Consider the following 26,317-nt stretch of genomic DNA (forward strand, 5'->3'; position numbering starts at 1 on the left):
AGACTGACCCTAGCGTCTCAGCACATATAATATTGCAGCATAGACACTGGAGGCCAATACAGGGGGGGTCAGGGGACACTGTGGCCCTGTCTGACAATACCCCTGGACAGGGCCAACCAGGCTGGATATAAACCCACCCACTTTGCCAACGCACAGCCCCGACACCACGAGAGGGATATCAATTGACCACCAACTTACTACCCTGAGACAAGGTTTAGTATAGCCCACAAAGATCTCCACCACACGAGCCCGAGGGGGCGCAAAACTGGACAATAAGATCATGTCAGTGACTCAGCCCACTCAAGTCGAGTACAGCGAAAAAAAACCTGGCACGACGTGACGCACCCCTCATAGGGACGGCATGGAAGAGCACCAGTAAGCCAGTGACTCAGCCCCCGCAATAGAGTCAGAGGCAAAGAATTCCAGTAGAGAGAGGGGAGCCCACCAAGCAGAGACAGCAAGGGCAGTTCGTCACTCCAGTGCCTTGCCGTTCACCTTCGCACCCATGGGCCAGTCTACACTCAATCATAGGACCTACTGAAGTGATAAGTCTTTAATAAAGACTTAAATGTCGAGAACGAGTCTGCGTCTCTCACATGGATAGGCAGACCATTCTGTAAAAATTGAGCTCTATAGGAGAAAGCGCTGCCTCCAGCTGTTTGCTTAGAAATTCTAGGGACAATAAGGAGGCTTGCGTCTTGTCACCGTAGCGTACGTGTAGTACAGGAGGCTGCTGAGGGGAGGACAGCTCATAATAATGGCTAGAGTGGCTAGAGTGAATGGCATCAATTACATGGATACCAGTCCACTTCAGCTATTACCACAAGCCCATCCTCCCCAATTAAGGTGCCACCAACCTCCTGTGAAGTGTATGTACGGCAGGACCAAATTGGAGAGATACTGTAGGTAGGTGCAAGTCCATGTAATGCATTGTAGGTTGTAAAACATCAGCCCTAGCCTTAACAGGAAGCCAGTGTAGAGAGGCTAGCACTGGAGTAATATGATTTTGGTTCTTGTCAAGATTCTAGCAGCAGTATTAGCACTAACTGAAGTTTATTTAGTGCTTCATCCAGGTAGCAGGAGAGTAGAGCATTGCGGTAGTCTAATCTAGAAGTGTCAAAAGCATGGATTAGCTTTTCTACCAAATGTTTTTGAAAAGTAAATCAGATTTTTGCAAATTTAAGAAGATGTAAATGATGAATATTTTGACCAACCAGATCAGCTCTTTTTCCAATAATTGTGCAAAAGATCAGAATTGGTCTGCTTGAGACTGCTCCTTTCCTCAGACACTGCCAGAGTCAGTTTCCTCAGTCTGCTGTCTGGTTAGTGTGTAAACACACGGGCAGGACAGGCAGCCTGCCGCTCCCTCCGTGCAGAGAATAGAGAACTCTAGAAAAACGTGTCGGACGTCTGCTGGTGTTGTGGCTAAAAAGTGAGACAGACTACACATTAGGCTTAGAGACTGGGTGGTCTGACAAAGCATGGACCTGGACCACACACAATCCAATGAGTGGAATGTCAGTGGTCTGACTGCTGTTGTTGAACTGAAAGTATTAACACATAACTGCTGTGTAAAAAACATATTAGTGGTTGAAGTCATATGTTAAAGTTTGGGACGACATTGGGGTATGATGAGGGGAGCAGTTATGTAGGGTAGGCTACCTTTTCAAGCTCAGCTGGAACAACACACTGAAAGAGTGGAGCAAAGGAAGGAAGGCATCATGTTTATATAAAAAATATAATATTTTATTCCAAACTACAAAAGTGAAAACATGTAACTTCTTTGTCACACTTCTCAATAAAATAGTATCAAAACTGTCACAGGAACAGTCAAACTCTATCAATAAGCTATCAATAAACATATTGAAGCAAGAGAAAAAAAACAAAAAACAAACGCTTTTTAACTTTAAATTAACTTCAACAACTGTACAACAATATGTACAACATTTACAGCATCAATAATATCTAAAAAAGGAATGAAGCTACAAATCCTCCAGTCTTTTTTGACAAAATACAGATTCCTTCCTTGCAACCTGAATCAGTCAGTCAAAGTCAAACACCTCTTTTCTCAGTGCTGTGGCAAACCCTCAAAGCATGCACACTACGCTCCTTGTCTGGGAGGACGGCTGTTTTTCAGCATGGGATAAACCATGACCTGTCATTAACACTGCAACAGTTAGGCTCTGCAAACAGTGAACTATACACAAGGACACATTCAACTAGCACTCTGGTGCTGTAGCACTCTGGTGGGTAAAGGATTTAAGTGTCTCTACTGGGGTTAAAAGTTTTCACCCCTTGTTACTGCAAGTGCTCCGAGGTTGGAAACGGCCCAGTTAGTTGGATCCACACCACAGTTTAGGGAGAGGGGAACATGGCATCAGCCAATTTGTAACAACAACATAGGTTGTCACATAGTAGAACTATAGTGCAGTATTTTTCTTGGGGCCGCAGAGCAGCCCCCTTGTCTTTAGGGAAAGTGGCCCTAAACATACATCAATTTACTCATACATATATACATTGAATATAGGCGTATAGGTTTCTGTCCTTGTACAAAATACAAAATTAGAAAATGAGGAAATAACAAACCAAAAGAAAAACAAATATTGTGCTGCGAGATGAGATGGATATCTGTTGGATTCAAGTTAAGAGTCATTGGTTGTTTTTGCTCTTTGGTGATGTAATTATTCACGCCATGTCTCCAAGCATCTTCTTGTAGTACATGGACTCGAAGATGTCGTTCTCGCCGGGGCAGTTGTAGTGGCACGCACAAGTCTTGATGAACATCATCTGCTTCTTCATGACCTGGCCGTCGGGGCACTTGAACTCCATGGGCAGGGTGGTGGTTCTGTGGGGGGTGCAGCAACGACCATCGGTGCACACGCCGCAGAACTTGGGGCGGTAGGACTTGGTGGTGGTGCAGCCAGAGATCTCAAACTTCATGGGCTTGGACACTCTTGGTGTGCGGATGCATTTCTTTCCCTTCTGTAAGAGCAAAGCAAATTAAAACACAAACATTAGTGACCATTCCTTCATTCTTGATTAGAGGAAGTGTTTCTATTGTAGTGAATGGGTAGGCTAGTTTGGGTCGTGGTTGAAGGATGTCTTTACCCTAATGCTTTGCTCCATGTGGGACTCGCAGGGCCTGACCATACACAGACGGGACTGTTTCTCAAGGCGGCACTCGCGGTTGTCATTGGTGACTCTGGTAGAGATGCCCAGGCCGCAGGTCTTAGAGCAGGCGCTCCACTCAGTGGTCTGGACCAGGCAGTTCTCCCTCATCATGGAGGGGTCAGGCCCGTAGGTCTCCTCCTCTCTGTAAGCTGCAGGTAGAGAAGGGGAAGTGACGTTAGACTCTTTATCCCCACACTCAAAAGCTGACCAGATTACATCACTACAATGTAACTGTATGTCCAAGTGTCTAAGACTGAGACTCACCAGCGAGAACAGAGCCCACAAAGCTATTTGTGTGTTGGGGGGCATCGCACACCCACTCCTCGCAGCACTTCCCGGGCACTTTGACGCGGTGGGGCATGGGGCAGTCAGGGCTGGGCAGGCGGATGTCCATGCTGCACAGGGGCACACAGCCCACGGCACCGTCCAGGCACGTGCACTGGTATTTACAGCTGCTCTGGAAGGACTCTCCACTCCTGTACACCATCCCTCCGATCACACAGGTGGCGCCACCCTTAGCTGTGGGAGGCGGAGGATAAGAATAGAACGTCACATCTCCAGTCACACAAACAATAGCAGAGGGAAAAAAACATCTATGAGTCAATGTACTATAACTACAAAGAAGCCTGTTGAGAGGGACTCACCTGTACAGACTCCGATGCGGCGGTTGATGGGGGAGCCAAATTCACAGAAGAGTCCTTTGTGGGGGTCGCACACGTCCCTCTCTGTGCAGAACTCGCCCATCTGTTTGGCACACACCCTGCAGCAGCTGCAGGCATCGGGTACCAGGCTCACACCAGGAGGGCACTGGGGGGCTACATCGGGGCAACTACACTGCCCACTGCACTCCTGAGCCACAGCCTGAGGGGCAAAGAGATAGGAGCTCTGTTAGACCCAGATCACAACTACTAACATTACAGTACATCAATCCCAAGAGCTAGAGCATATAAAGCCTTATATAACTGTGTTAACAATATATCTATTTACATTTCAACTGCTGAAGTAATGGACTAGACATGCTGACACCTCATTGCGGTCTGTCTGGTACATGGTGCATTGACACAGCAATACAGCTCCCATATAACTTAAGTCTCAGTAAAAGGGTCTTACCAGGTAGGAGAGAGTGAGGCAGAAGAAAGAAATCAGTCTCATGTTCATTCCAGCAGACATTTAGCTTTTCTTAGTTTTTTTCAGAGTATCTTAGACAAAAATAAGTCTTCAGGTTCTGCAAAAGTCTTCCTTAGTCTCTTGCGAGTAGTTAGGGAGTTTGTCGTCGGATCGAGTAGATCTTGTAAGAAATGTCTTGTTCTTGTTATTTTCTCAGTTGAGTTTAGCTTCAGTAGTATATCTGTTGCTGCTCTTGTTGCTCTCTCTTGGAGGAGGAGTTGTTCTGTTTCTGAAGCTAGGAGCTCTCCCTGCATTTATACACCCAGGGCTGCCGTGACGTGCCAATGGCTGAATGGAGTCCTGGACAAACATGGACATTCTTGGCATTCTTTCCTAGTTTCCTGCCCCCTCTCTCTAGACCCCCCCCATCCTGCATTCCTCCTGTCTGAAATCAAAGTGCTGTCACATATCAAAATAAAAGTGCAGTCTTGGCACTAATCCCTCAACTTTCCTTTTTATGTGTAATCGGCTGTTGTGTTCCATCCTGCAGAGACTGTAAACTTCCCCTGTTATTGGGAATAGCTGCCTTGCTGTTCTCCGAGCTCATCACACATGGATTCTTCACTAGTGACTACAAATATTTTCAATACCTATTCTTACAGGTGAATTTTATTGTCAAACAATGGGCTGTAGTGTAGTTCATGGCTGGATTTAGTCACTGTTACAAAACGGTACCATTATAAAAACCCTGTACACTTTCAGGGATGTTTTTTGTTTGAAAGAAAACAACAGATTTATGACATTTTTTATTTAACCTTTATATATACACTGAGTATACCGAATATTACTAACACCTTCTTAATATTGCGTTTTACTCCCCCCCCTCCCCATTTTCCCTCAGGACAGCCTCAATTCATCAGGGCATGGACTATACAAGGTGTCGAAAGCGTTTCACAGGGATGCTGGCCCATGTTGACTCCAATGCTTCCCACAGTTGTGTCAAGTTGTCTGGATGTCCTTTGGGTGGTGGGCCACTCTTTGGGTGGTGGGCCACTCTTGATACACACGGGAAGCTGTTGAGTGTGAAAAACCCAGCAGCGTTGCAGTTCTTGACACCAACTGGTGCGCCTGGCACCTACTATCATACCCCGTTCAAAGGTACTTAAATATTTTGTCTTGCCCATTCACCCTCTGAATGGCACACATACACAATCCATGTCTCAAATGTCTCAAGGCTTAAAAACCCTTCTTTAACCTGTCTCGCCCCTTTCATCTACACGGATAGAAGTGGATTTCACAAGTGACATCAATAAGGGATCAAAGCTTTCACCTGGATTCACCTGGTCAGTCTATGTCATGGAAAGAACAGGTGTCCTTAATGTTTTGTTTTGTATACTCAGTGTATTAGATTTATGCAATATCCAATATCCAATATCCACAAGTCTAATAAATCAGGGGTATTGGGATTTAATCAACCAAGTCCTTAAATGGGGGTTTGTATAAACCGTCTAGTTTACAGACTCTTTCTCAGAAGTTCAAGTCTTTGGTTTCAATCATATACTTTTTTATAGCCATGTGCTTTCACCTCAATAAGAAAGTTTAGTCCATGGACTTTAAAGCAAAGGTGTTTCACATTCCAGGTGTGGGATCCTATTTTGCTCCATCAGGCTCTAGACACTGCGCAGACTTGAGGATTGCAGGAAAGCGGCTAGACTCTTGGGTTTGTATATTTTTGATAAAAGGATCACACAAGCCCCAGACTCTCCACCTCAGTCTTATGAAAGGCAGCCCTGCTCCTCACCAGCCACCGAATCGGAAATGAAAAACTCCCAGAGAGAACTTGGAGCTGGAGGAATGCGCTGCTGCGCCAGCCGACATACTATTACTACATGCACACACCGACTGGGAGGAAGCGTGGCCTTATATGGGAATCTTCACTAGCAGCTTGTCTTTCCCTTTTTTCCCCAACGTGCTCTGAGCACACAGTACTGTAGGAGCTCCTCAGGGGCTGTACTGTCTGAAAAAGTTCTCTCTGGACAGTGTGTGACATGGTAATGTTCCCTGTCTGTCAATACAGATTCATTCGTGGCCAAGCAGAGGCTGCCAGTTCCTTAACCCCGTCGTGTCAAAATAGTAGCAGTTTATTGCGTATTTGACTGTGTGCTCGATTTCCTGAACCAATAACAGTGTGGTGTGGCTTTCCATTGCAGTATTGGGTGTCTAGATGAACTGAACTCCCCTCCGCAGGGCAGTGTTCAATAAACCACTCTGTCTGAGGTAAAACTTAGCTGTCTATTAGCATCAGATTCCCTTTTTTAGGCTGTTGTCCTGGAGCTCTCCATTAGTGCTCTCTCTCTCTGTCCCCCCCACACCTCTCCCTCTCTCCCTTTCTCCCCCCACCTCTCTCTCTCTGTTCCCCACCCCCTCTCTCCCCCTCTCCCCTCAGCCAGCGCCTGCTGGTGTACACCTTTTCCCTACGACATTCCTCACTCAATGGCACATAGGTAAATAGTTTCAGGTCTGTTAACCTTTAATGTCATGCTCCCTGGTTTTCCATGGTGGCTAAAAGGGGTCTGAAACTCTAGCTTAAGCATGGCAAGTATTCCAAATTCAACATTCCACATTGGGTGCAGACAATAGCACAGCTATTTTCCCCTTTAGTGTCTGTACCCCCTTGAGGACAGGTATAGGTACAGTATGTATATCCCATGGGATCAGGACTTAGAGTTTCCACTGACCGCGAGTCCAATTTGGAATAAGTGACAGGGTGCTAAAGTTGGAGTGACAGGGAGTAGTTAGCTAGGGTCAGAGGTCAAGAGCTGGTGACGTAATGGAAAGGATTCCACATTCAGTGTATATAAAGTAGCCAGCAGATATGTACTGTGGGATGTGGCAGACCTGACCATGTTACTAACCTTCCCATTACCTGTACGGAGGAGGGTGTTGTGGTTAAGTTGTTCCCATTAGCAAAAAATACAAACAGATATACACTTTCTGCCAAGGAGTAATTGTCTGCGCAGTGTGATTCCAGTTATCTCCATGTCCACTGCCAAGTGCGTCCCAAAAGACACTACTTTTGACCAGATTGCTGCTGGTCCTGGTCAGGAGTAGTGCACTATATAGGGAATAGGGCGTCATTTGGGACACAGACCTTTTCTGTTTGACATTTACGTAACTGTGTTCAAATTGCAAGTGTTCTCTCTGAGGTATTCCATCTACAGTGCCTTCTGAAAGGATTCATACCCCTTGACTTTTTCCACATTTTGTTATGTTACAGCCTTATTCTAAAATTGATTAAATAATTCCCCCCCCCCTCATCAATCTCCACACAATACCCAATAATGACAAAGCAAAAACTGTTTTTTAGAAATTCTTCCAAATGTATAAAAAAAAGTGAAATTTACATGAGTACTCAGACCATTTACTCAGTACTTTGTTGAATAACCTTTGTCAGCGATTACATCATTAAGTCTTCTTGTGTATGACGCTACAAGCTTGGCACACCTGTATTTGAAGAGTTTCTCCTGTTCTTCTCTGCAGATCCTCTCAAGCTCTGTCAGGTTGGATGGGGAGCGTTGCTGCACAGCTATTTTCAGGTCTCCAGAGATGTTCGATCAGGTCCAAGTCTGGGCTTTGGCCGGGCCACTCAAGGACATTCAGAGACTTGTCCCGAAGCCACTCCTGCATTGTCTTGGCTGTGTGCTTAGGGTCGTTTTGTTGGAAGGTGAAGCTTCACTCCAGTCTTGGTCCTGAGCGCTCTGGAGCAGGTTTTCATCATGGATTTCTCTGTAGTTTGCTCCTTCCATCTTTGCCTTAATCCTGACTAGTCTCCTAGTCCCTGCCGCTGAAAAACACCCCCACAGCATGATGCTGCCACCACCATGCTTCACCGTAGGGATGGTGCCAGGTTTCCTCTAGACGTGACGCTTGGCATTCAGGCCAAAGAGTTAAATCTTGGCTCTATCAGGCCAGAGAATCTTCTTTCTCGTGGTCTGAGAGTCTTTAGGTGCCATTTGGCAAACTTTTACTTTTTAAAAGTTACAAACTTTTACCTTTTACTGAGGAGTGGCTTCTGTCTGGCCACTCTACCATAAAGGCCTGATTGGTGGAGTGCTGGCAGAGATGGTTGTCCTTCTGGAAGGGTCTCCCATCTCCACAGAGGAACTCTGTCAGATTGACCATTGGGTTCTTGTTCAGCTCCCTGAATAAGGCCCTTCTCCCACGATTGCTCAGTTTGGCCAGGCGGCCAGCTCTAGGACGAGTCTTGGTAGTTCCAAACTTATTCCATTTAAGAATGATGGAGGCCACTGTCTTCTTGGGGACCTTCAATGCCGCAGAAATATTTTGGTACCCTTCCCCAGATCTGTGCCTCGAAACAATCCTGTCTCGGAGCTCTATGGACAATGTCTTCAACCTCATAGCTTGGTTTTTGCTCTGACATGCACTGTCAACTGTGGGACCTTATATAGACAGGTGTGTGCCTTTCCAAATCATGTCCAATCAATTGAATTTACCACAGGTGGATTTCAATCAAGTTGTAGAAACATCTCAAGGACGATCAATGGAAACACAATGCACCTGAGCTCAATTTCGAGTCTCATAGCAAAGGGTCTGAATACTTACGTAAATAAGGTATTTATGTTTTTAATTATTTAATAAATTTGCAAAATGTTTTTAAAAAACTGTTTTTAGCTTAGTTATTATGGGGTATTGCGTGAAGATTGCGGATTTTCAAATTTAAACCATTTAATCCATAAGGCTGTAACGTAACAAAATGTGGAAGAAGTCAAGGAGTCCGAATAATTTCCTAAATCCCTGTATATGATGATTGTATTTTTACCAAACCAGAGACCTAATCTAGGATGGAATTAGACTTTCCGTGGTCTGAAGGTTTATTATAGCAATATGTGTGTCCTTCCAGAAAAGACACAACATGCAAGATTGAAATGGGATTGGATAGAAGCAAATGATATTGCCTCCATGCAATTTATGTTGGAAATTCAAAAGAAGAATGTCAACTTAACAGGACTGGACTGTCTTATCAACGATATGTGGAAAACTACTCACTATTTCCTTCTAATAATGGAATGTCTTTGACAAGCCGTGCCAGCTCTCCACAGTATTCAGAAATGATCTTGATAAATTATAAACATAAACTTGTCAGAAAACCAGGCTTATGTGGTGACGTGTAGCCAGCCTACTAGTCAAAGCTTCTTACCATCTTGGAAGTATTTCCTTTGGCCTTTAATATAAATATTAGCCTAAATATCCCAGTGAATGCATGATTAGGACAAAAAATAGATAGGCCCAATACAGTAGAAGAGAGGTACAGAAATGTAATTTCTTATTCAAACTCAAAAGCAAAAATGTGATCAATACAGTAACCATACCCAGATGTTCTTTGGATTAGTTTTATAAGACACACCTCCTAATCTGCTTTCACTTACTTTAGGGTAAAAATATAACAACTGAGCTTCTGTTTCTGCTGACGGGAAACCAAACCTAGTTCAAGCTTAGTGTAATCATAATACGTCTTCAAGAGAAGGGGGGGGGGGGACTCGTGGATCACTGTCACACGCTATAGCCCCACTGTGCTTTCCCTAGTATTATTCCAATTATTTCCTCTGCTGAAATGTTTGTGTGGAATGATACTGCAATAAAGACATATACACATTAGCAAATTGACACCCACGTATTACTGTAGTGGAATGGAAAGAGAGCCTCCAGTTGGACAACGTCTCCCTAGCTCTGTCTGGAGGGCGGAGTGCACCATGACGGATTCCCTTCGGTTTTTACGGAGGGCGTATTTTCAGCCACAGCAGCATAGCATTCCTGTGAGATTGTTGCAGTGCATTCCTCGTGGGATTTGCCTCAAGACAACTTCGTCCTCTCTGCTCATCTCCCAGTAAGGAATATGATGACCTCACAAGAGGCCAGAATGGACCCTGTGACGAAGGAATTCCCCAAAGGCGCTCCACAGAATTTCCTCACTGGGAAAGTTTTCCATGGGGAGCCCTTGGCCATGTTATAGGAGAGGAGGTGAGGTGATGTCACAGTACGCCCTGTACAGTGCCTCTATCCTCTGAACACACAGGTTAACTCAGCATTTCCTCTCATTGCGTCTTCATTCATCCATTATCCACCACAGTTACTTCTAAATTTGGAATAGTAAAGGCAATGTTGAATTTGACAGTTTCCCCGTTTAGGCAAGGTAGGACCTTGCTCAGCTCATAGAGTTTCCTAGGTGGTCAGGTAGCTAGAAGCTGTTGCACTTTACCAACAGCAACATAAACACAAGATGTACAGATGGAAAGACTATAGCCTGTATGTCTAATATTCCAACACCCAGCTTACTCTGTACACAGAGCTCTGTTGGGATGATTGAGTCATCAGCACTATAATACTGATTAATGGTAATGAGTAAGTTATGAACATGAGTTAAATATTACAAGTTCAAGTGTACAGTGGGCTAACCTTAGTGAAAAATATGATTGAGTATAGAACACAAGATGATTCTGATGATTATGCCATATATTAAGCAAAAAAGTTTACATGTTATTCTTCTAAACCTAATTTTTCAGAGGTAAGATAATAATAATAATAATAATTTCCTGGTATGCGTCGCCCATGCATTTTACAACCTACATTATTGTTCACTCTGAAAAATCTGATCAAAGATTAAAATAATCAGATATTAAATAAACAAGGTTTTGACATGCTATTTCAGTTGAAAGGTTGATCATCCAAAAGTGTCTGGGAACAACTATACACTAAACTTACTGAACCCTAAAGCAAATAAGAACAAATATGATTTCCCTTCATATCCATATCCACCTCACCATCTCCAACTAAAATTCCATCGCTGGCAGTTGGCAGCGCACTCCAGGAATGTTCCCTGCTTTGAAACTTCAAACTGACCGTCCCTCCACCACTGTTTAAACTGGACATGTGGCAGAGATCTAAAAAAATGAGCTCATTATGAAGGCTATAGTTTCTGGCTCTTTGAAATACCAAGGCTGACTGAGGTAATTCATTGCCCAGACTCTCGCCGACTGTTGGACCTTACTACATAATTCGTGTCACGGAGCAAACCCACAGACTAGGAATGGCTCAATCAAATTGTCCTTGAAAGCATGAAACAAATAAATAGAATTGGGGGATAAAGGATCCAGCTGAAAGCTGAAAGAAATATAGAGGGGCTGGAAAGTAGAAATGAGTTTGATAGATGAGGTTGTCTATAAATAGCCTTGGCTGTGGAAACTGACTGGCTGTTTACACTAGAAAGGCCAACCCAGGGAAGCGCCACGGTGCTGAACTTCTTTCAACAAACAGCAGAAAATAATTTCATCCACAGAGATGTACTGCCTTCCAAGGGGGCTACCATGGTAATGACAGTGAATGAGGAGCCCAGGTCTGCTGCATCTCTCTCCCTCTCTCTCTGACCCATGTCTGTGAAACCCACCATTCTTCCTGAACGGAATCCCATGTGGGGGCCTGGAAGTCCAAGATTTATTGGACCCTCTGTACTTTTTGGAATCCAAAGAGATAATGATTTGAACAGTTTCATGTGCAAATTGCAGAGTTCCAAATATAAGCCTAGACATCCCACACACTGCCCCCCCCCGCTGTATGTTTCTTGTCTTACAGAGGAGTTTTTGGAACATTCCACAGAAGATCCCCTTTATGCTGGTTGCTGTTTGTTGTCTCCTGACCAGGACTCCGGTCATTAGGGGGTCTTTGTCCATTAATCTGTCACCATCTCCTCTCTGCCCGTCTTTACATAGCAGACTTCATAACGGAACTAAGGTCGTCAAAGGCCAGGGTGTGGTGCAGAGAGTCCCACTTGAAACATGATTACTTTTATGCAATGAGGTTTTGGAACTTACAAGTGTGGAGGGGAAAGAATGTTTGCCCCAAAAATAAGCTTAACAGCTAGCCAGCCGCTACCTCACGACCGCATGTAAATAAGAACATTAGCAGTGCTTGGCTTAGTTAAGAGCCAAAACAACAAGAGACCTGTCTGTAATCTGCCATAATATTTTTCAAATACATTATAGTACTTAGTGTTACAGTTGATTATGATCCCACCACAGTGCATTAGTTAGTCTACAATACATTGTGATAACATAAACAGCTGATGTTGTATAAGTTTGAGAATAGCCTTGGTAGGCAAGCTGGTGAAATACCTGTGGTGAGAATAAATACCACCTGCAGTAGGATGAAGAATCTGAAGCCAGCCAACTGAGGATTCCATTTCTACATCTCCATCAACAGCTGCTGTTATATAATAAGCCTTTATTAGTTTAATTAGATTTTTATCACCACCACTCGCATTCCTGGAACTGTTCAGAAAACACGTAGATACCTGTGGCCGGTGGGTACAGGCTAACGACTGAGGGCCCTGAAAAGCACTCATTCATGGGATTGCAGTTGGCCAGCGACCCAGTGCCAAGACAAGCAGTCCAGGAATGCCCTCATTACACTCACCATGGCAACCGAGCTGAGGTGGGAGACAACACAGCTCAGTAGTGATCTTTAATCAAATCAACAAAAACAAACAGAATTGCCGGCCGGTTACACCTCCTACTGGGATAGGGTTAGAGAGAAGGACTAGGCTCCAGACAATAACAATACCGTGAATTTGTCATCGCAGAATGATTCGATAAACACGGGACAGTATTCAATTTGAGGTGTGTGCCAAGCTTTTGGTCTAACGACCTTCACTAGACCATGTCAGAGCAATAACTGACAGACTAACTCAATACCTAGATTCATTCTTCATATATAGAAAATACTAAATAGGGCAACCTGCATGATGTTAATTGGGAAACCTTTGACATCATAACCATATCTAAAAGGAATGATTCTGAACAAATGAACAAGAGGTGAACAACATACAACCAACGCAGAAGAATTATGAATTTGAGGTAAACAATAGCAAACAAAGAGTTAACCAGATAATACAGTAACCAGTGTCCTGTCTGTGGGTACTATCTGGTCTGGTGGTGCAGTGAGTCTCTATCGTCAGTGAGGAATATTACAGTAATGACTCATGTCTCCTTCTTGCAAGACAGACTGACCCAATCAGATGAAACCATTTCTTTACCTAAGAGGCAGAATGAACACAACACTACTCCAGCTGTTAACTGAATGTACAATATGGAAAGATTCAGTCAATAGCTGCCTTTCATTGAGCAACCAATGTTAAAAATTATGCCAAAACATACAGTAACTACAGTTTGAAAAGATACATGAGAATAATTAATACATGTACTTATATGAATAGATTTCCTATAACCCAAGGTACAGACTAAGTAGGTATGCAGATCAACAGAAATAGTGTTGGTTTTCCCTAGATGTTGTGTTTTTTGTCAGGTTTATACAACCAGGCTCTTTCTGATGTTGGTCTGGCTGAAATCAGCCAAGAGTCTGGCCTTGTCCCACCAGTTGGAGAACTGCTAGAGACATTGTGAGGCAGGGAAACCAAACCTCAAGTACTTTTAAAAATCTATTGCGCACTGGTTATTAAATTGCATTCTGCCATTTCCAGCAAGCTTCCCTTACATTCCCTTAAAAGGAAGTTTGAGTGGAAACCAGCGGTCTTTTGTAACATAAAGAAATGAGTGGAATCACTCCAGTCATCACCAGACCACTGAAGAGGACATTGTGTTCATCACAAGTATACTGCACAGCAGAGACTTCTATGTGTAAAAGCATTGCTAAAACTCACCATTTTGACCCAGAATGGCAGAGCCCTTGCCACACACAGTTGACCCTGTCTCATGTTAAGTAACTGAGATTGTGCTGCTGCTGTTTATATTCTGCAAATTGTGTTATGGAAGACAATTCCCTGGTTTCATTAGGACCCTTCAGTGACTTAACCTCCTGTGACAACAAGGGAGAAGCTTGCCAGACAGCTGCCTGGCCCTGCGGCAAACTGACCCACTAACAACTGGTACAAATTGGCCCCTGTCCGACACCCCTGGTCCCAGGAATCAAACAGCATTCAGTTTTGCTTGGCTTTGCTCTGCCTGATTGTACTCATACCCGTAAATCTCAGCTGCTGGATTAGCACCCAGAGCACAATCCCACAAATCCTCCCAGGCTAGTGTCAGGCAGCGAGCGGTAAACACAAGTCCCTCACTTTCATGTCTGACCGGGTGTAAATTTCAGTCTGGGGTGGGGCTGCATAAACAAGGGTGGCTAAGGACAGAACCTTCATTTCCTTTCATTTATTCAGCAAATTCTCCCCCAATCTAAAAATGAGAGAAGGCCATGAAATCAAACAGCAATTAGACACCTTTCATGTCCTAACAGTGACAAGCAGCATTGAGCAGGTTCAATAGGAATGACAGTTTCTCATCATACCTTTTCAAGTGGTTACCTTCACTAATTGGCTTCCTGCTAAACTATTTGAATATGAAGATTGGTGTTAGTCAAATAGGTTTTGTTTGACCTAGACTCATGCTTTACAGTTTTCTGTTTTTCAAACAGGTTTGCGTGATAGGTTGCCATCCTGTCATATTTTACCTCACTTTCTCCTCAAACTTAAAATAAAGCGAGAGTATTTTTCTTTCATTAGACTTTTAAAAGCAAAGCTTTGCATACATCTAGTAAATAGTATGTGGATTTCCCTTCCTGTATCAGCCATCAAGTCTCAGGCTGGACCAAAGGACATTCAGGACATTCAGGACCTTGACTTATGTTTTTTTTCTCATCTCATATATTTGCTGTTATTTAAACAGCAGTGTGATCTATTATTCATTAGATGTTTGATGTAATGTTTTGTATAATTATATTTTCATAGAATTTACACACATTTGACCTTTTTCCTTTCCTAATAGTACTTTGTGAGATGTACTATATTGTTAACTGTAGTAGAAAAAAACATCTAATAATGAACAGCTTTTTCATCTAGACAACATTATTCAGAAAGAAAGGGAATAGCCTGTAAATTGCGATGTAGCCAGTTTGTCTGTTGGTTCATGATGTTTCAGTGTCTCACCAACCAGCCCATATTCCCTCCATCTACATCCTCTCTCCAAAACACTACTACACACCATTAGACCTGGAGTAGAACACAGTGTGCACCCTCTGCTTGACAGGCCTGCCTCAGGGTGTCTAACTGTGATGTAACAGCCCCACAGTTCCTGGCATTGGAGGGATGACCTCATGCCCTGGCTGTGGGTTAGCAGGGGACAATTGCACCTCTGCCACAGAGAGGGGATTCTGTCTGGAGACTGGACCTCGAGTTCCACCTACGGGAGCTGGTCTCGGTGTGACCTAACAGACATATTAATAGTGCTGCTTCAAATTGTTTGTCAAGTTCCAACTGCCTGGAGACTTTCTCATAAACACTTACTCAGGGAGCCAGTCTGCATAATGTTTTATGAGTTTAGTAGGGCCAAAAATGATTAAGAACTTTCACCCTTATACTTAGGATGTACTGTGCTTTGGATAAGTATTCTCGTTGGAATGTATACCCTTAGCAGAGATGAGACATATTCACTTTTAATACATATTTAATGAAGTGAGGGCAATAACTTATTTTCTATGCCTCCCTATAAAAGTTATTATAACTGAATGGAAGTCTGTCAGTTCAGTTATAACAACTCTCAATGGCAGCAATATGCTTTGTGTTGTGTTAGTGAGAGCGAGAATGTGAAATGTGCAGTGGTCATGGGAGTGTAATTGTTGAGTCAATACAAGGACGTTATTGATACTCTTATCAGGCTGTAACATGCTCTCTCTGAAGTTCCAACATGTTTTTAACCTCGAGAGGAAGACATGTTGGCTTGTGGATACAGACAATGGATTAGATAAGAATTCATGGTCACAGTTCATGCTTCTAATGGAAAGTGTTACAGTGTATATCATGCACTAGCTACTTGACCTCCTGTTTATCTCAAACTGTCTGTGGTCCAATTTTTAAAAACCTTTTTTTACTTAACTAGGCAAGTCAGTTAAGAACAAGTTCTTATTTACTGTACTATGACAGCCTACACCAGCCAAACCCAGATGACACTGGGCCAATTGTGCACCGCCCTATGGGACTCCCAATCACAGCCGGTTGTGATACAGCCTGGATTCGAACCAGGGTGTCTGTAGTGACGTCTCTAGCACTGAGATGCAGTTCCTTAGACTGCTGTGCCACTTGAGAGCCCCCGGACATGCCCTGCCAATCAGCTGCTTGCAGTATTAAAGGACTGTACTTCAGTAAGTGTGTCCAATTAACACAGGCAGATTGAGCTATACAGTATTTAGTTGTTACAAAAGTGTCTATTTGCTGGAGGACTTTAATCTTTACATAGGCCTTTGATAGGTCAGGGTTGGATTTCTGTGGAAATGTTTTGGATTAGGGTAAGTCAGGTTAATAAAATAATGTACATAAATATTCAGATAAAATGTCCTTATAACACAAGAGGGATGCATTTAGACCATGGGCTGAGCCCCATGTGGGTTTAGGCCTCTATTCAGGGCCCTACAGTATACAATGTCCTGGCGGGGATCCAGGGAACCACACGTCTGAGACTCCCCAGCCTTCTGCAATTAATCACAGCTGCCATCACGACAACACAATTACATCATGCGTCAGGTAAGACAAAGTAAACCAGCTCTGCTTATTTTACCCAAGAGCAAAAATCTCCAATGTAAGATTATCAGGAGCAGATGGAAAAACAATCCTCCATCCAGCTTTTCAGCAGAGCCTCAAGACCTAAATATAGGGCAAACCAGTTTTGATCTACCTGCTTCAGTTACACCAACCCATCTGGACTTCTGTGATTCACAGACCACTAATCCAGGAACCAGTTTAAGGGAGCTGAGTCAGGAGGTTTCGGTGTGAGCACAACCTGGACTGGGGTAGACGTAACATAGTAAATGTTAATCCGGGACACTCCAATTAGTATGATATGTTACATTTCGTATGGTATGTATTAATTTGTAGATGTCCACCATCCAATTCGTATGATATGTTATGAATTGCAATTCATACAATATGTTGCAATGTGCAAATCTTAAAATATGTTACAAATTAGCAAAAAGTATGATATGTTACAAATTCCAATATTGTTGTGGCTAACGTTAGCTAGGTGGCTAATGCAAACGTTAGCTAGGTGGCTAACGTTAGCTATGATAGGGTTTAGGGTTATGGGTTAATGTAAGGGTTAAGATTAGGGTTAAGGTTATGGTTAGGAGTTTATGGTCAAGTGTTAAGGTTAGGGTTAGAGGAAGGGTTAGCTAACATGCTAAGTAGTTGCAAAGTAGCTGAAAAAGTAATAAGTAGTTGCAAATCAGCTAAAATTGTCTGTGATGATATTCGAACACACATAAACCTTTGGGTTGCTAGACGTTCACGTTATATGCCCACCTAGCCACCCCGACCAACCACCCTACTAACCTTCTGTCTTATGTAACCATACCAAATGTAATATATCATACTAATTTAAGTATTTTACGTTTACTATGTTAGGTCTAGTCAATGAGACCAGGCTGGTGAGCGAGACATGGGAGACATGATGGTCTCATAGAGCTGAACAGGGCCTTAGACTCTGAAGAGAGACTGAAACAGACTGTCTTGAAGGTGGTACCAGGAGGGTGTTAATGAAAACCTTCAATGTGGTCACTTAGCCTTGGTTAATAAGGACAGCTTAGCAAACCTCAGCAAGACACAGCTTTCATTAATATCAAACATAAGGAGAAAAAACTGCTGACCCTTGAACAACCACATTCAGACTACTGTAACTTCTGGTTTAGGCAAATTCATGTAATTATTGGTCATTACAATATAAATCTTTGCCAGTTTAGTAATCCAATTATTCATGTTGGTACAGTAGTATTCGTGTGTTTGCAGTTTTGATGGCCTGTATGCGTTTTAAAAAAATGTTTGGGATATAAAAGAATCTGTAGTCTTACTGTATAATGAATGTATACTGAACAAAAATATAAACACACATGTAAAGTGTTGGTCCCATATTTCATGAGCTGATATAAAAGATCATAAAAATGTTCCATACTCACCAAAATGTTTTAATCTCAAATTTTGTTCACACATTTGCTTACATCCCTGTTAGTCAGCATTTCTCCTGTGCCTAGATAATCAATTCTGCATAATAAGAAGCTGATTAAACAGCAGGTTCATTACACAAGTGCACCTTGTGCTGGGGACAATAAAAGGCCACTCTAAAATGTGAATTTTTGTCACACAACATAATGCCACTGCAAGAATGTTCACCAGAGCTGTTGCCAGAGAATTAAATGTTCATTTCTTTACCATAAGCCACCTCCAACGTTGTTTTAGAGAATTTGGCAGTACGTCCAATCGGCCTCACAACTGCAGACCACGTGTAACCACGCCAGCCCAGGACATCCACATCAGGAGTATACTGAGGAGTATTTCTGTCTGTAATAAAGCCCTTTTGTGTGGAAAAACTCCATCTGATTGGCTGGGTCTGGCTCCCCAGTTGGTAGGCCTGGCTCTCAAGTGGGAGGGCCTATGCACTCCCAGGCCTACCCATGGCTGTGCTCCTGCCCAGTCATGTGAAATTCATAAATTAGGTCCTCATTTATTTATTTCAATTAACTGATTTCCTTATATGAACTGTAACTCAGTAAAATCATTAAAATAGTTGCATGTTGCGTTTATATTTTTGTTCAGTATATTAAGGTAATCAACTTCATAGGCAGTATGTTAATAATGAAACATTATATGGTGGGGTTATCCCAGTTTTACGGTAATGTGTTGGGACACGAAGGCCCCTCTGACATGTAGAATAAGGAATCATGTCGGCTCTATTCATGCCATGTCTGTCTGCAATGTTCGAAAACGTTTGGAAACTGAATGTGGCCCATGTCATCCACAGAAAGTGACTGGGATTGGTCATCTGTCACACCTGTGATAGTACCAAAGTGCCATTATTGCAATAATGAATATTACCTAAGAAAATATAGTTTCTGAAACTAACAGTAGTCAGTGAAAGCCAATGGAAAAAACACCCCATACAGTATAATCTCCATAACTTGGGGTAGTCAACCCTGCACTTAAAAAAAGAGTGTTATGGCTTACGATCTTGCTATTGGTATATACTAACTTACTTAAAGACCTGTCCAGAGCGGAAGCCACAAAAGTACATTTCTGTGTTGTGTGCTGTGGTCTTTTCTCATTAAAGTAATTCCTTTGGCTCTTAGAGTAAAACCCAAGCACCTTGAGGTTTTTGAACCAATGGAACTTCCCCAGTTGTTCACATTACGCTTTCATTTACTGGTATTGGTGATTTCCAACATGCCAATGAATTTCAATGAGAATAGCCCCCCTTCAGGGGCATAAATAAATCAACCATGCTCTCGGAACTTAACTGCATATCACTGAAGTTACAAGGCCAAACTTTATTTTTCATTATGCAGTTAATCAGTGCCATATAGGAAAAGGCCTGAGAGGTTTAGGTGGGTTGTTTTTATTGTTTTAATTGTTGCCAGACCCACATACCAGTGTGGACTACTCCCAATTCACTTGGTTGAACTGTGGATGTGAAATGTCCAGCTCTTCCTTTTGATGTAGCGTGGAGAGGAACACACTTCATTTTATTGGTATCAGGTGCAGTTCAAAATACTGTTGGAAAAAGAGAGCGAGGTGTAGTGGAAAAGAAAAGCTCAATGGTCTGAGTAACAGCTCGATTTTTGGAATGTAAAAAAATAAACATCACCCCAAATACCAAATAAGACATAGATACAGTAAACAGTAATCAGTAGACTTTAAGCAAACACGTTATAAGTGCATTTAGCTGAATCCCCCCCCCCCCAAAAAATTTTTGCTCTCCACAGTTTACTTATGATATTTACAATTATATTTTCCAAATGGAGGTGGCTTAATAGTCCAAGTGTTTTCAAGTATTTTCCCCTGTTCTTTTGGAGCACCTTTTGCTTCATAATATGTGGTAAACCTAGATCTTGTAAAATGGCTGTACATGCAAATTTAAGGCAATAATCCACTACTGTTTCACTCCAATTTTTCATCAGATATGATTTTTAACAGCTGTCGGGGCCGACTGTGAAGGGACAGGCTTTGTGCTACGTTAGACATAAATCCTCTGTAGTAAAGTGCTTATTACATTACAATCAAAGTTCTGGTTAGATGTAGAATCTGCCAAAGTTCAAGATCGAGGCCTGTTTTAAGCTATTTTATGACTGCCAAACTGGTTTCCATCAACAGAATTAAAAGAAGGTCACAACAATGATAAGAATAACCAAAGCCCTATCGCCATCTGCTGAATGGTAGATTATTAAAGCACTGCCACAGACAGTGGTATTTTGGAAACCCTACTCTTTTTTATTTACTTTGCTCAAATTCCTCTGAACTATGATCAGGATCCAAACTACAGACCAAAACATTTAGTCTGAAACTTCTGGATGTTACATCAAATACATTCCTGTTTCATTCTTTCTCAAGCAATATTCTTTTTGTTAGCCATAACATAGCAATGAAAGCCTTGTTAATAAAACATGTAAATAAAGGAATACAGACTTTCATATGTCTGTGTATAATGATCTATTTTAGAACATTTCTTCTGGCATGGGTATAGATTTGTAGATCATTCCTTAAAACCCCTAAGGCGGCAAACAGTAGTTCCTAATGCCATTATCTCCATTTAGCAGACTAAATTACCCAGAAAACTGAATGAATCTGGTTTCTGTATTCCATACAAAACGAATCCCCATCTATCTTCATTTCCATACCCAAATTAATTTGACATTTAATCTACATTTATTCTGAGCTGAAAATGATGTCTGAACCCTGGAGTAGGGCTACAACCACTCCCTGAATAATTATATCTATTACATTCCTCCGCTCCATTTGAAAGATGGGAATGCCAATGAGAAATACTGTTCCTTTTTCGAACCGCCTGAAATAGCATGAAATGCTCTCAGATGTTAACGAGGTGTATCACATAACTGAAGTCTCATTATATAACTGGGTCATAGATAAATTATAGTAAATCATTTTGGTCATAAAAACTCACTGCTTGGTTCACCTTAAAATGAGTGTAAACTGTGCAAAATGTTCAGATTAACACATCCTGTATACATCTGTAATATGTCTTTTGGGGGAAAAGAATGTCATGTTTTCTGTTACGTTTGTCTGCCAGCAGCTGTAGTACGTTGGTGAGACGGGCACAGAACATTGCCATTAAAGAGGAGAGCGGCTATTAAAAAGATTGGTTGTCAGGCAGACTAGATTACAGTGGGATATCTGGAACATACTGTATCAGAGGAATATCCAGACACGATTTCCAGACTGGCCATCCAGACAGGATATCCAGACAGGTCATCTAGACAGGATATCCAGACAGGTCATCCAGACAGGATACCCAGACAGGTCATCAAGACAGGATATCCAGACAGGTCATCCAGGCAGGATATCCAGACAGGTCATCCAGACAGGATATCCAGACAGGTCATCCAGACAGGATATCCAGACAGGTCATCCAGGCAGGATATCCAGACAGGTCATCCAGGCAGGATATCCAGACAGGATATCCAGACAGGTCATCCAGACAGGATATCCAGACAGGTCATCCAGACAGGATATCCAGACAGGTCATTCTGGCAGGATATCCAGACAGGTCATCCAGACAGGATATCCAGACAGGATATCCAGACAGGTCATCCAGACAGGATATCCAGACAGGTCATCCAGACAGGATATCCAGACAGGTCATCCAGGCAGGATATCCCAGTGAGGGGATCAGATGATACAGATGATCTAATACAGTTCCTATAGCTCTGATGAGGACATGAACTGGCAGCCTCTGTTAGTGTCCCAAATGGTGCACTATTCCCTATAAAGCATACCACTTTTTACCAGGGCCCATAGGGCTCATGGTCAAAAGACGTGCACTATAAAGGGAAAAAGGTGCCATTTGGGACGCAAGCTGGCTCTGTCCCTGGGGAGCTGGGCAGTCTTCAGAGGGAGTTATAAACAGATGTAAATTAATTGTTGTGGGGCTCGTGTGGGGTTCTGGTCAATAGGGCTATGGTAAAAAGTAGTGCACTATAGGGAATAGGGTGCCATTTGGGATGCACCCTGGCTTTATCCCAGGGATACACTGAATGTATGCCTTTTAATAACACCCAATGTGTCCACAGGATCTGTCCAGTCTTCGGAGGCTGTTATAACCAGATGTAAATGAATTGGAGGAGTGATGTGATGGACGATTCTATAAAGAACCCATGAGACCACACCGGTAGTAACACAAAGACAATAAATAATACTGCTATCCTCAGCCCTGTCTGTCTCCATCCCAGAGGAACTGTAAAAATAACTCTCTCCCTCAACTCTCATTCAGAGGAAGCTCATGCACGGGTTGAGCTCTAAAATTAGTCTGTAACTTTAGAGGCCTTTGTCATTCATAGAAATGGTTGGATAAGTAAATAGACACGCATCAGCTGAGACAGGAACAATACCTATACCTCTACTTTAATGTTCCCCCAACGCGGTGGGTACAATCAAATCACCCCCACTAAACAAAAGGCAAATGTGGTACTTCCATTGAGGATGATAAAAGGAATGAATTTGAACATAAGGATGGTTTTGAATTACAAAAATACATCCAAATGAAGGATTACCGCAGCATCATCAACTGTGAAAACCATTCCAATATTTTTAGGCCAAAGCAACCTCAAAACATATGAGAAAACAGAGAACCAGACTGTTTTACAAATCAGCATCCAAATGCAATCCATCCTGACCTCCTGCACATTCCTCTGGTATTTAAATGAGAGGACATGATGTCTTGGTTTGCTTATACAGCATTATCTGTGATAAGAAAATAGCTGTTATATAACAGCACATATTGTCCTATTTGGAATCTGGACATCCTTGGCAGGCAGGGTAGAACCACAGAGGGAGCAGGCTGATGGGTCTAGCAGACACGGACCTGGATCGGATGTTTTATTGTCTGGCTGGGGTAATGAATGAACCACTGAAACGCATCTGTCTAGAAGTGATTCACTTGGGGGTCTGAGCTTAAAACAGCCCAGCACATGGTGAGTGTCTGTCACCTGTCTGTTATATTCCTACCCCAGTCAGTCTGCCTCATGTCTCTAACAATAGCTCCTCTGTTCAGCCTGTGGGACCCAGACTATTGGAGAGGAGGGCCTCCTTTATTTCAGCATTGACTATAGAGAAAATGTGGTTTTAGTTCAGAGAAGTCATACTATAAGTGGAACAGATACTAGGCCCATCCACTGGTAGTTTTTTAACCACGTTTCAACCTTACTGTTTTTCTAATGTGACAGGTGTGAAATGGATGCTTTTTGCCTCTAGTAAATTGAATCAATGGACCTCGTGTGACAGGCGCGTTGTGCGTTGTGTGATAGTGTGTGAAAACAGAGCCTGTCCTATGTGGCTGACCTACTTTCTGACCACAACATATATTTCACAGGTATTTTCTTTGCAAGGCCGGGCAAACGATACAATTTATGTATTTAAATAACACCCAATGTGTCCATAGGGTTGAATGAAATGCTTTGGTTTCAGGAAGCAGTTCATCACTTAAGGTAAATGACATCACCTGTTAGTCAAAGGGCACGCAGCGGGCCCCCACAAATCTAGTTCTGAAAGTTTAGGCCCTCGATAGCCCTGCTGCACCCGCAGTATAAACACAGGTTTAAGCACTCGCATATGATCTGGATCAAAGAAAAGCCTATCCAAAGCAGGCCAATATCTAATTAGACCACAGCTACTATAGCTATTTATCCCGATTAAAGAATTACTTTCAGAAATAACTACAAATACGATAAAAGCATGCATTTACTGGACTTTTGAGTCCACCTCCACCAAGTCCTTTTCTGACTCTGTGTGTCTTATATTTGATATGTATCTCTACAGCCATGCTGCAATGGCTCTTTAATCACAGGGGTTAGAACTGTGGTGGAGAACATTCAATCATCACGCTGGCAGGAACACATCACCATGGAATGTTTGCAGTTATATAAAGGTTTTATTCAAAAACAATTCTAATTTTGCACAGTCAGTTTTTCCAGCACGCCCTCTCAAGATAGGCTTAAAATCCTTAGAGAAATCAACACAAAGGAGTTGTATCATAAGTTAGAGGATGAAGTGACCCTGCAGTAGAGGACATACTACTGAATGCCAGACTCCAGCGTCATGCAGGTGGAAGCAGCAGGCTGGATGGGCCCAGGTCCAGGGGTGGCCAGCAGACGATAGAGGCCCTGTGCTGGCCTGCTGGTCCGTGGCACTGAGCCTACCTCTGAGACACGCTGGCACCAGGCCCAGATGTGCAGACAGCCAAGTGGAGGGGCGGGGGTGGAGGCGTGGGGCACTAGTCCAGAGATTACCAGAGAACTGGCTCAGTCCCAGCGGAGAGACAAACAAAAAAAGAATAACAAGATACACAGACAGATACAAAAAAAGTCAGTAGAGACTAGAGTCAGAACAGATGACGTAACTGCAGATAGCATCATCAGCAATTAACTTGGTCAAGATAACATTGAAGTCAACATCCTTGAGTCTATTTTGCTGACTGTTATTAGGATGAGCATATCATTTTTTATTTTTTATTTATTAATTTTTTTTGTGAATTTTACCCCGTTTTCTCCCCAATTTCGTGGTATCCAATTGTTTAATAGCTACTCGGGCTCGGGAGAGATGAAGGTTGAAAGTCATGCGTCCTCCGATACACAACCCAACCAAGCCGCACTGCTTCTTAACACAGCGTGCATCCAACCCGGAAGCCAGCCGCACCAATGTGTCTGAGGAAACACCGTGCACCTGGCAACCTTGGTTAGCGCGCACTGCGCCCGGCCCGCCACAGGAGTCGCTGGTACGCGATGAGACAAGGATATCCCTGCCGGCCAACCCCTCCCTAACCCGGGCGACGCTAGGCCAATTGTGCGTCGCCCCACGGACCTCCCGGTCACGACAGAGCCTGGGTGCGAACCCAGAGTCTCTGGTGGCACAGCTGGCGCTGCAGTACAGCGCCCTTAACCACTGCGCCCCTCGGGAGGCCCCTCGGATGAGCATATAACTTTACACAACATATAACTTTACACAAAATATTTCTTTACATAACATATAACTTTACATAACATATAACTTTACATAACATATAACTTTACATAACTTATAACTTTACATAACATATAACTTTACATAACATATAACTTTACATAACATGTAACTTTACATAACATGTAACTTTACATAACATATAACTTTACATAACATATAACTTTACATAACATGTAACTTTACATAACATATAACTTTACATAAAATATAACTTTACATAACATATACCTTTACATAACATATAACTTTACATAACATATAACTTTACACAACATGTAACTTTACATAACATATAACTTTACATAACATATAACTTTACATAACATGTAACTTTACATAACATATAACTTTACATAACATGTAACTTTACATAACATATAACTTTACATAAAATATAACTTTACATAACATATACCTTTACATAACATATAACTTTACATAACATGTAACTTTTTCAGACAGCAGATAATCAGAAATACCATCACAGACATAATCATTACAGTTGGGTTTACAATGTGTGAAATTATGATATACAGGTGTGATTCCTCCCGGTCATGCTATTCTTTTGAAGTCCTTAGACCAGTCCAGGTTACTAATGGTCCAAAAACGTGATCTTTTAGACAAAAAACCTCAAATAGTGTCAGCATTCCTGTGCTGGCTCGGTATGCGGACATACAGGCCTGATTGTGGAGTGTTCTGGGATTGCACAGTGAGGGACTGTTGGTTTGGCTGATGCCATGAGAGGTGTCCTGTTTGTCGTGTGAATGCAGCTATAGTGACAGGTATTCCAACACCTCTCGCACTTGAACTCTGTGGCGACAGCGACTGATCCGTTTAGGGGACCTGGGGAACTCTTAATCCAGGGAGGAATTTCCAGGAGGCAGTAGGCATCAGGCACAGACTGTAGCTGTCCCTCAGGGACACATCAGGTCTGAAGCCTCCAGCCTGCTC

At 42.6% G+C, this 26,317-nt stretch overlaps 1 protein-coding gene across 1 annotated transcript; it reads right to left on the reverse strand.

Moving 5' to 3' along the window:
- Positions 1-1,724: 1,724 nt before the first annotated feature.
- Positions 1,725-4,584, reverse strand: LOC112250099 (CCN family member 2). Its single transcript, XM_024419961.2, has 5 exons — positions 4,282-4,584; positions 3,816-4,032; positions 3,436-3,690; positions 3,109-3,320; positions 1,725-2,982 (listed from the first exon to the last, which is right to left on the reverse strand). The coding sequence occupies exons 1-5, from the start codon at positions 4,339-4,341 to the stop codon at positions 2,686-2,688; spliced, it is 1,041 nt and encodes a 346-aa protein (XP_024275729.1). The 5' UTR covers positions 4,342-4,584; the 3' UTR covers positions 1,725-2,685.
- Between the last annotated feature and the right edge of the window lie 21,733 nt (positions 4,585-26,317).

This window comes from Oncorhynchus tshawytscha, linkage group LG05, assembly GCF_018296145.1.
Source record: "Oncorhynchus tshawytscha isolate Ot180627B linkage group LG05, Otsh_v2.0, whole genome shotgun sequence".
Lineage (NCBI taxonomy): Eukaryota > Metazoa > Chordata > Actinopteri > Salmoniformes > Salmonidae > Oncorhynchus > Oncorhynchus tshawytscha.